Source organism: Pinus tabuliformis, chromosome 5_1 (assembly GCF_031772625.1).
Source record: "Pinus tabuliformis cultivar Carrire ecotype Pingquan chromosome 5_1, CPIR1, whole genome shotgun sequence".
In the NCBI taxonomy this organism is placed as follows: Eukaryota; Viridiplantae; Streptophyta; class Pinopsida; order Pinales; family Pinaceae; genus Pinus; species Pinus tabuliformis.
Genome location: NC_142305.1, coordinates 711,348,131 through 711,360,427, shown reverse-complemented (window position 1 = coordinate 711,360,427; position 12,297 = coordinate 711,348,131). Strand labels below are relative to the sequence as shown.

Below are 12,297 nucleotides of genomic sequence, written 5' to 3'. Positions count from 1 at the left end.
TAAATTTCTCCTTATAGGGCTAGCGGCCTTCAAAAGAGGGTGTGTGTTGGTAAAGAAAGACACAAGAATGATAGATCTAGGCCTGAAAAGGCCAGATCTTGCTCCAAAACCCCTGCAGCCTTCTTCAATTGGCTAGACAGCCTCCTTCAAGGTGTAATGTTGCCCTAAGAAGTGGATCAAGCCTTCAAACCCTAGCCCCTAGGCTAGGAGGGTTAAATCCTTAAAAATTTTAGCTTCCTTCTTCAGATCTATGGGCCATACACCTGCAAAAACACTTGATAAGCAAGACCCTTGGTTCTAGACTTCAGATCTGCAAAACCCAAGTTAGAAAACCCCACAAATATATACAAGGGTTAGAGAAATAAACTACAAATTATTTACAATATTTATAACAAATTTTTAGCTCTAACAAGTTGATTTATCGTTATTGCAAAATTTAATTTTGAAATAATTTGAGTGAAGAAATAATTTTAATTTAGTGCCATGGCCAAGATGTTGCACACAAATCGTTAGATAAGCCTTGAAGAATTTAACACAATGGGCTTTTAGCCTCCTGTCTTGGGAGTTGGCTGATCCAACCAAAGACTTCCCCTCACACCCAAGATCTGAATATCAAATTATCTCTACACACTTGAAATAACGTTATTACATCATAAGGGGCTAGATACACGTTAAAACCCTCAAGATCTAGAGATACCTGCTAGATCGAGTGAGCTAGAACACTTTTCTGAACCCGATACCTAATGCAAGATACCTATGTAAATAGATAATCCAACTGCTAGCAAATGCAATAATAACTTAGGAATTATATTCAGTAGAGCATTAGAGCATAATTCAGAACAACATTACCACAAGAAGTAGAAGGAACACCATCACAAGATAAACCCCTAAAGACTTTTGATATTACTATTCAAAAAGAAGAGTTACAGCAAAGCTTGGCTTAGCTCGTTACAAAATGATTTTTGAATGACAACATGATGATCAATGAGGAGCTCAATAGCTTCCTTATATAGAAAATGAGTGTGAGAACCCTCCAAGTGAAAAAACAGCCAATTTGACTTAATCCCGAAGAATAACGGCTAGTTGTTGCTTGATCCATGCCAAAATTAAATCTTGTCCCTTGATCTGGAAGAAAAAATCGAATTTGTTGATGAAGGCCTTGATCCCGGTCCAAAAAAATTTTTTCCAACCTTTTTTCCTTGAAAATTGATCCTTGACTTAACCACCATGGTCCAAAGGTTTGATTTTTCTTTTGATAGAGGACCTCAGAAAATTAATTTCTTTTGGACCCACGAATTTTTGAGGGATTTTTCTCCTTGGAATTGAGTCCTTCAAATTTATTCTTCCTCGAGAAGGTCACTTTTCTCCAAAATTTATTTTCCACTTGGAGAGAAATTATTTTTCTCTCATTTTAATTTTTTTATTATTTCTAGCTACTCAATTTTATTTTCATTTTTGCCAGAAAATAAATAAAAAGACTAAAGAGGGGATTAAACATATTTTCCACCCTCTTAGTGGGTCTAAAAAATAGTTTGGCAATCATGTCTAACTATGAGTAACCATTCACCAAAATATTCCTAGACAACACTTTTGCATCAATATTTTACAATAATCACCCATAAAAAGGGAATTTTACAATAGACATGACCTCTTAGATTCAACCAAATTCCGCGACACAAAACACATGATCTAGTATGATAAAAATACATAGACTCGATAACACTAGGACTCACCTAAGACCTTACCAAAGAATTCCACTCTAGCTTTCGGGGATGCTTGGGAGAAAAACTCTGCGAATTATTCGTGTTTAGGAGTGAAACCCTTTGTTAAGAATCAAAGGCTTACGTAGGTGTTTTTACATGGCTTCATAGTCATACTAGAATCATTTTTACAATAAAATTGCAGAATTTGGGATTACAATGATGACAATGACTTTAAAAAAATTTTATCCACTGTTGTCTACACTACTTCATGGAATTGTTGATATATGCATGGTCAACACTACCTAACACTGAAAATCGTGGAAGCTCAATATGATAGCCCTTCAATAGAGCATCTAAAACATGAGTAATGCCTTGCCAATAACCCTCAATCAATTTTGAAATTGGTTTCTACTTACTTTTTTCTTTAGGATAAGAATATAACACATAAAAATGTTCTTATTACAAGTCCAGTCATGCAAAAAAAATGTTAGGAAACATCCTCAGGGTTCCCTCGAAAGTCTTTAGCCAAATCATAATTAGTTACCACTTCAAATTCTCCCTCGGCTATACGTCTTAGGCAACTAACACTGGACTTCTAAAATATTGTCACCAAACTCTTGATAGTTATCCCTTTGTTCATGAAGTCGATTCTCATGTGCTCGATAGGCATCACCACCTATTAATTTTAGGTAAGTTCTATGCTTAGAGCAATTTATTTCAATTTTCACGATTAGCTCAATATCTTTTCCAGATTAGCAATCACATCAACATTAAAATAATCTGCAGATAGAACATAAACATAAATCACAGAAGACAAGCCAAGACAAGAGGACACAAGATGTGGCACTAGCCAAGGACAAACCCCAATGTGGGGAAACCTTTGATCAATTCTTCTTATATGTTCTTCAATAGTTCAGCACAGAGAGAGAGAGAGATAGTACACATACAACAGAAGTCAACACTTTGACTTATCTAAATAAGAGCATAGATCATCTCTAAGAAGATGATACATGAGGTGGCTAAACTCAGTGGAAGATAGGCCGCTTCAACTGATTCTCCAAGATGACTCCATCACCATGCTGCACCTATCATTGTGTTGCACCTCATTATCATCTTGCACCTCACTGTGTTGCACCATGCTGCACCCATCATCACCATGTTGCATTTCATAATGCTTCACTAATCATGACTGTACCCATCACTGTATTGCATCTCCTCATGTTGCACTATGTTGAGCTCTTCATTGCACAATGCTGCACCCATATGCATGCTGCAATATCATATCATTCTGTTGCTGCAATACATTCTCGCTGCTGCTATATGCCCATCATTACCATGTTGTCCCATTGTTGTACCATACTGCACCACGTACCATGCTGTCCAAGCTTGCCATGTTGCACCATGCTTGCCATGTTGTCCAAGCTTGCCATGTTGCACCATGCTTTCCATGCTTGCTGTCCCATTGTGCCACTGCTGCACAATGACATGGCAGTCCCATCATTGTTCTGTCTCATCATGTTGTTGTCCCATTGAACATTGTGGCACAATATCATTGCTGCTAGTACTGTTGTCCCATCACGGCTTGTTATCTCAATATACTTACAGCAACCCAGCATTGTTGTTGTCCCTACAGCAACATAACATACTTACGCTGCTCCAAATATGTATGTACCATTGCCTAGCTGTCCTAGTTGTACTGCTGCACTGCTGTACCTAACAGTCATGCCCAAAACACTGTTGTTCTGGGCATATGGCAGCCTTGCTGTCTTGCTGTCCATGCATCATGGTTCCACCATGCTCCATTGCCTAGCTGTCCACAACACTGTTGTTCCAATGCTGCCTTCACTGTTGCTTATGTGGTGACTGGTTAGGGCATCTGGCAGCCCTTACACACCCAGCCAAACAGCCCCTAAAATCTGCCCAAATTTGCCCTTAATTAATGCGGTTGTCCTCCAAGGGAAGGCTGTCCCCTTCGCTATAATTCTGGGCAGCCTTCTAGCCCTTAATAATGGCTCTGCCCTCCTCTCATTACAGTGGCATCCTACAGCCCTTAGAACAGGCCTGCGGCAGCCTTTCTAGAGGACTGTTCCACCCTCTACGAGCCCTCAAACAACTCCCTTTCTCCTCGGCCTTCTAGCAAGATACTCGGCCTCCTTTCATCCCTTCAGTCTTCCTAAAATGGCTTCAGAACAGCCCTATTTCACCCACACTGAATTGCCTCTTCTTGCTGCGGCCCTAAGCTTCAAACTTCGGCCTTTCTCCCTACAAGAGCACCCAAACAGCCTCTCTTTCCCACGCTGTCTAGGGCAGCCTCTTTCTTGGCTGCGTAGAGGCCAGCGTATAGGCTAGGGCTTCTTCTTGATAGCGTAGATACTAGGGCTGTCCTCCTTGTAGCGTTAGGGCTTCTCACTTGACTGCGTCCTCTAGATTAGGGCAGCGTTCTTCTTCTTGACTGCGGCTAGGGCAGCCTCAATCCTCCAACGTCTAGGGCTTCCACTCCTAGATTTCTCTTCCACTAAAACTGAAGACAAGTAGAGAGAAACCAAGATAGAAGTGTGTGTAGAAATGGCTATCAAGTCATCTCCTTTTATACTAAAACGTTGAGCACATGTGGGGTATATTAGGTTGCTGGCCGACCTTGACGAATCGTCTTATAACACAAATAAATTCATAACTCCATGAATACTTATCGGAATCAGATGTCTCTAGATCAATCCTACACCTCTCAGTGAGAGGGATCCAAGAAAAATATCAGCTGCCATAAATAAGATGACCCACATGGAGTTTGGCCCTAGTTGCCAATTTTAACACCACCGCTATTGTCAGACAATCAATATTATATAAGATTCAAACGAGCTAATTTGGAAAATATTTGTAGGGATGTTTGCAAGGACCTTTTCCTTCTAGACAATTAAGACTAGGTACAAGAATGTGTGAATCAGGTTTCCCACTTTTCAGCCAAGCAAGACAGAAATGTAATAACTCTAATACGCTGAAAATCTTCAAAAGATATAAACTTAATAATCTGGAGATGATTGCTAAAGCATCCCGGTCTAACAATCATAACTAATACTAATCTTGCCATCATAAAATGATCTTAAGAATAAAATTAAAGGAAGATATTATGAATTTAATGGAGATATACATGTCCATTTCAAATAAGAAGGAAAGGCACTCAAAGAAAGAATGATCAAAACTCAGCACACCTAAGATATCAATGACTTTGGCCATCTTTTGAAGTTCCTCTGGATCAGTATCAGGAGAGGACGTGTACCCAAAATATATCAAGGTCCAATCCCCAAGAAATTCACGATCTGTAATAGGCTTCCCGTCACAATCTGTTAGCGTGAAAGGACCTCCAATGGAAGGTTTACTGGTAATATTTGCAGAACCTTGTTGTGAGGCTGTACAAACAACAAAAGAATGAGACACTCCGATGAACTGGCTCTCTTGTTCCAAACTAATGAAAAAACACAAAATCAAGATAGCCAAAAAGATATGTAAATGCTCATTTAGTTTCTTTTGCAATGAGGACCTGAGTAAACAGCCAAGAAGAACTTAGATTAACAACTTTGCTAATGCATTTTTTTGGTGGACTATATAAACAACAGTTCTATTTCAACATACAAGGCACTGTGATGTTCTGAACAAAAACCGTGTGTAAAATCTCAGGATAATTTAATGTTTAGAAACGGTCTTCACTATTCCTTTCTGCTTATTATATAGTGGAATGTCAAACACTTTTTGGATGAGGGCTATCCATAATTCCACGTGCAAAATCATTTTGTGACTTTCATCCCAAATATGTTTTTCCAGGTTACACAACAATAATCTGGTAGCAGTTTGACACACTCTCACTAGTTGCAGTATCCACAATGAGTCAATCTACATACGCATAATAGCCTCCCTTCACTCACATGCATATTATCATCATGGTGGTTATAAATGCCTTTCTCCTCTCCCCATTCAAAATAATTTGATTATCTGAAATGTCTTACCTAGGACAGACTGCAGGTCCGACTTGCTTTTCATTCTGCAAGAACGAACAAAAAGTTTATTACATGGGTAGGTTATATTAATGATAGGCTAATTAATGTGCCACATGACATGTATTTAAAATATGTGTAGATTGTACGTTCTATTGCTTATTATCTTATACTTGAATATTTCATCTGAAATATTTGCTTATGTATTCTTAAATGTGGGATTATTGCTTATTCAATCTGGTTATTTTGCTTCCAACTTCCAAGTGCTATTATAGCCTCATTTTGAAGACATTCCACTGCATTAATTTTGAGGACTGAGTACTTTAGCTTTCTGCATGAGAATCACTGTGCCAAATGAGCAAAAATGTGATCAGGTGGAAAACTCGTTTTGCAGGTAAGATTGCAAAACCGAAGTTATCAGATTGAAGCATAAACTTTTTTGCGCTGGTCTGAGAAAAGTAATTCAAACTTTTGTCAAACAATCATCTGCAGTGGTGAAATTTCTGGTTAAATTCATTTCTGTTTTGGAGGAGCTTCACTGTGCCTTGTGACTCGTCACAAATTATCTTCCTGCACCCCATATCTGTTTCTGAACCTAATTTGGACATGAACAACCATACGCTGAACTTTACCTTACCCCTGCATCTCCAAACCCTGTCTCCCCTGAACCACGATGAAGTGTCTACAATTGTCACCAAAGTGCATTTTATCTGCATCTGCTCCTTCTTGCTACATCGGCACCTTTAAAATTCTACTATTTTCTTGTAAACCATCCACATCTTTACTTTTTCCTCTACATGCACTCCTCTACCCACTACAGCTGCAACCCGCAAATCTATGACCCTGTTTCCTTGACCCCTGCAAAACCAAACCATGCCCTAAACCATTAAACTGATTTCAATGGCAAAACTCCAAACCAAAGTTAAGTGCATAATTTTAACATTGTTTCTAAAACTCCCTTGCACAATGAATTGTATAATGATCCCAAGGTTATTGTGGAAAACTGGAAATTCTGGTAGAAAAGAAATCTTACCCAGAATTTCAAGATTTCTTCAGAGGACCTAAGATTGTGGAAAATCAAATTTTTCGATCATAATTCAAAAATTCAAGAAGACGCAAAGCATACATGACTGCCAAAAATCACAAGGGAATAGGCTACCAATGATAATGAGCAATGTTGAGTTAAGCAATGTTAGGGAAGTCAATCATTTCAAGGATGATATTAATAGAAAAATAGGATACATAGAGTAAAAAGTTGGATGACTTTAAGTAATGGATCCAGATTCCAGCAGCAGATGTCAACATCCAACTTGTCGACAACCCAAGGAAGTACAAGCCACAGAAATTAAATATCTCATGTGTCACATAGGTTGTTTGATTCACAACAAAGACCATCAATAGATTTAAGTCCAATTGGCCAAGTTTGATGGGAACATGTTAATTTTAGATAACAATGGTATGTTCTATGCTTTAGAGCAATTTACTTCAATTTTCTTATTAGCCCAATATCAATTTTCATATTAGCAATCACATTAACATTTTAGAGAAAAGTCTTCCGGATTAATCTGTAATATTCCTAATTAGCCCCAGCTAATTGGAATATTCAATTTTGCCAAATTTTGCCTTCTATAGTTATTTTGTAAATAAAAAAAGTGAGGAAGGGGGACATAACTCACTTTTAGAATAAAAATCACTTCCTAGTAGCACAACGTTGTGACTTAAAGGGAGAGCCAAGGGGGCCAAAAGGGGGATGCAAAAATGGAGCCCACGCAGACACATGGAGGGACTATGCAGGAGGAGAGGAACACGTGGCAAAAGGGGAATCACGCAAGAGAAGGTGAGCATTGGGATTGAGAGAGGCAAAAGCTATAAAAGAGAGAGGAGCCCCCTCATTTTGATCATTCGGTTATGTGCATTTGTGATAGTCGTTTTGGCTTAGAGCACACTGGCTGTTTAGCTAGTCTGCAGCACTGTTTAGTGCATTGAGTGTCTCCGTTCGGATATCTCACCCTTAGCCCCGGGGGACTTCAATTGCCTGCTCGAGCAAGGTATTTTCGTTGGCATTTCAGCAACAATATCTTCAGCATTTCAGCAATGGTTTTATCAGTGTTCTGGAGGACTGCGCAGCACTGGGAGAGGGACGCAGTTCTTTTTGGGAGCAGTCTGGATTGAGGGTTTGTGGAGGATTTGAGCCGAGGGATTGAGCAAGAGATCAGCTCTTGCATATTGGAGGAGTTTGGCAGAGTTCTGGGCTGAGTTTCGGAGGGTTCTATTCAGTGGTAGCGCAGAGCAGTGAGGAACTGCGCAGAACCCCAAGGGGGTGATTTTCGAGGGTCAGCCATTCCAAGAAAGCTTTCTGGGTTTTTCTGGGTTTCTTGAGTAGAGTCCGATTCCAGAGTTTCAGCTTTTTCTGAGGAGGGGAGCAGTCCCAAATCCTCATTTGATTTCTAGCAGCAGCAGCAGCGCAACAGTTTTCCCAGCAGCTTGGATGCAGATCAGAGAGGGGCCATTCCTTTGCTATTCTGAGTGTATTTCTTCACTTGCCTTGTGCAAGTAGAGGTGCCATCTTCCTGATCACCTCCTATACTCATTTTATTACTCAGTATAATAAAATGGCTTAGCATTCTCTCTGCATTTCTTGTGTATCTGTTTATGGTTTATTTGATATATATAGTATCATTGTTACTTGTATCTTTGTGAGCATTTTTGGCTATTATACCACTTGTGTGTTTCTATTATACTCTTAGACAGAGTCTAGAACGGGCCAGGTAGCCTCTGGATCTCGTCCTCTTTTTAGAGGCAACATCTCTGGTAAATGCCCTCCCAGTCCATCTCTGGTTGGAGTTTGCTTGTGTTTGGGGTATATTCCTGATAAGGGATATTACAGTGGTATCAGAGCATAGATCTGGCTCAGCCTGTGGAGCTAGCAATCTATGACACTGGGGGAGAAACCCTATATCTGTTACAGAGGTTGGAGATACAGAGACACTAGGCGTAGGTTGGAGAATACCTACGGAGAGGGAGACTGTGTTCCGGTGGTGGACGCAAAATAGGAGGAGCCTGTGGTGGACATAGAACAAAGGGAGCCAGTGGTGGACGCAGAGCAGGAGGCTCCAATGGCAGATGATGGCAGGAAGAGATTTGCGGATATGCTCCTCAAATCAGTGCAAGATCTGTCGAGGCAGATTGAGGTGATGGGGCAAAGATTAACGGCAGTAGAGGCCAGACAGCGTGAGAGCCCACAGGATTTCCAGGTTGGTAAGGGATCGGGTGCATCCCACCATTTGCCAGAGCAACGTGATACTACGCAGCAGATGACCTCACATGCCCCTACACGCTCTACCATGCCCACTTTCTTAGGAGCAGACACGGGGGCCGTAGCCCAGCAGGAGGCAGATCCTAGACACATGGGTGATTATTTTGCAGAGTACCAGGCCTATGGGCAGGAGTTCAGGGAATCCCTCTCATTCCGTGATTTTGTTCAGCTCCAGCGGGATAGTAGACCCGCGACCATCACAAAGGGTACCAACATTATCATGATAGTGACACCCACCGTGCAGCGAGTAGATTCCACTTGCCTACGTTTGGTAGCTCATCAAATAGATCAGCAAAGTCTTGGGTGGAGAAGCTGGACATTTATTTCCAGCTTAACCAGATGTCGGAGACAGAGGCCATCAAGGTGGCGACATTGCATTTGGATGGTGAGGCCTAGGATTGGTGGTTTCATGGGATGGTTACACTAGGACACTCCATGGTGACGACATATGCCGAGTTCACCAGGAGATTGATGGAGCGATTTGATCGGAGGGATCCAGAGCAGCATTTTGTTGAGCTGACAAGGCTCAAACAGACAAGGAGCCCGGAGACCTACATTGTAGATTTCTTGAGGATCTCAGTGATGGTGCCAGATCTATCCACAGCACGGAGGATCTATATGTATGTTGAGGGGTTAGCAGAGCCACTTCGGGGTCTAGTCAGATCCACTAGACCGACCACCCTTCAGGATGCTATCAGCAGGACCCGGGACCTACAGGATGTCTTACCCAGGACCCGGACACCTTACCCCCAGAGATAGACTTTCCAGTCTAAGGGGAAGGATGTGAGGATTCCACCTCCAAAGGGGAATCCAGGACGAGTGCAGATTGACGATGATGTCAAGAGGGAGCTGAAGAAGAAGCGGTTGTGCTTCACATGTCAGGAGCCATGGGCACCAGGACATAGATGTGCTGCTGGCAAGGCACATTTCATTGAGGTTTTCTCCGAGAGCAGTGGAGAAGAGGATGACGAGGATGGTGTGGAGGCAGGAGATAGCCATGATGGACAGGGACCTTTGCCACCTCCACCGCTAGCAGCAGGTGGTGCATCTTTTGCACCCACCAGAGGGGCCCTTGCCGCATTGCGAGGAGTTCCCAAGTATCTGACGCTACGCGTACGAGGGACGGTATGTGGCCAGCGAGTGTCAGTTTTGGTTGACAGTGGGGCGACCCACAACTTCATCGATGCACAGATGGTTGAGCAGAGAGGCATACAGACAAAGAGCTTCGATGGGTTTTCAGTCTTGGTCCTAGGAGATCAGACCATGACATGTGCTCGATATGTTCTAGAGCTTTCAGTGACGATGGGCACCTACACATTGACTGACCACTTTTTCGTGGTCGATATTCTGGACACCAACATGATACTGGGTGTTCAATGGCTCATCACTCTAGGGAAGGTCATGACGGATTGGAAGACCCTAGAGATGGAGTGGGATGATGAGAAGACAGGGAGGCATGAGAAGATATGGGGACAACATACGTATCCACCTCAGACTGTTTCGACTCATCGGATGGAGGCAGTCTTCCGGAAGGGAGACATAGAGTGGGCAGTAGAGCTGCGTGCATCGAAGGCAGGGACTACAGGGCAAACAGTGCACCCGGAGATACAGTCCATCCTTGACCGGTATGCCATAGTATTTGGGGAGATTCCGCCGGGTCAACCACCAGACCAGGGGTTTGAGCACACTATTGAGCTTGAGCAGGGCATACAGGCAATGATTACTACCCCCTATAGGCATCCCAAGGCCTATCGGGACGAGATAGAGCGGGCCATTCAGGAGTTGTTGGCTCTTGGGCACATCCAACCGAGCACGAGTCCTTTTGCTTCTTCTGTGGTGTTGGTGAAGAAGAAGGACGGTACATTGAGGATGTGCATTGACTACAGGGCCCTGAACAAGAGGACACTAAAGAATAGGTACCCCATACCCAGGATCGACGAGTTGATGGATGAGTTGAGAGAAGCACGGTTCTTCTCAAAAATTGATTTGAGATCAAGGTACCATTAGATTCGCGTGAGGGAGCAAGACCAGTGTTGCAGGAAGCGCCCCCCCCCCCCCCCGGATCCTAGGCCGGAATCGCGTCCCGTACGGAAGCGTTCCGGAAGCGCCCTAGGAAGCGCGATTCCAAAATTTTAATGCGCTTCCTGGTTTTTGAGAATGCGGATTGCAATGGAGACAGTTCTGTTATGTATTACAGTGACTCAATGTTATTCCTATCACAGTTTCGATGCTACCTTGTTATTCCTATCACAGTTTCGATGCTACCTTGATTTCGATGCTATTACAGTGATCACACTTCGGTGATATTACAGTGATCACACTTCAGTGCAGTGATGCAGTCACAGAAACTCGAATTATCTCTGAAATAAAATTTGGGTACCACAGTAAGGTAATGCAGATTAAAGGTTTTGTGCTACCACAGTCTTGGTGCCTCAACAGTAAGAACAGTCATCAATAGATTTTGGTATAACTACAGTGATACAAATTTGGTATCACAACAGTGAGAAAGTTTTCATCACAATAAGAAGATCTTGGTACCTAACACAGTCTCAATGATAAGGGTTCGGTGAGAAGGTTTCACTGTCAAAGTCTTGACGCATAACAATGATATTACAAGGATAAGGACTTTGCATCACATACATAGAAATTCGATCAAGGCACTTCAGAGTTTCGATGATATTATGTAATGCTTAAATCAAAATTTTCCCATTTAATTTTACAATTGAATTGCTAAATTCATGTAATGCCCAAAACAGAATATAATATCCAAATTAAATTTCGAATTTGTTCTAAAATTTACTAACTACAATTTAAGCAAGAAATTTATCAATTTTAATGCACAGAGGCCTACAGTTGCTCACTTGCTAGATAAATCATAATATGCTCTATGTTTTATGTTTTATAATATGCTTAAATGTTTTATGTTTTATAATATGCTTAAAAATTTGATGTATGTTTGTAATAGCTAGAATATAGATGATTGTTGTACATACTAGTAACTACAATGGAATCATGGATGCCATATCTATCTTGATTTATGCAAAAATATGCATGTTTTCATGTCTTCTACAATTAATTTGGTATTTGGGATGTTTGTTTTGAGTATAAATGCAAAAAAATATAAAAATATATATATATATAGCAGACGCTTCCGCGGACGCTTCGCTTCCTAGATTTTTGGAAAATGACGCTTCCGCGCTCCGCGCTTCCGCTTCGCTCCCGCTTCGTGCAACATTGAGCAAGACATTCCCAAGACCGCCTTCAAATGTCACTATGGGCACTTTGAGTTTTT

The 12,297-nt window shown here is 41.6% G+C and overlaps 1 protein-coding gene across 1 annotated transcript in view; it reads right to left on the bottom strand.

Moving 5' to 3' along the window:
* Window positions 1–12,297, bottom strand: part of LOC149166906 (protein HCC2-like) — a 390,521-nt gene that overhangs the window by 69,964 nt on the left and 308,260 nt on the right. Inside the window, exon 4 of the mRNA XM_089432819.1 lies at window positions 4,910–5,107. Coding sequence (XP_089288945.1) covers window positions 4,910–5,107 — 198 coding nt within the window. The remainder of the gene's footprint in view (window positions 1–4,909; window positions 5,108–12,297) is intronic.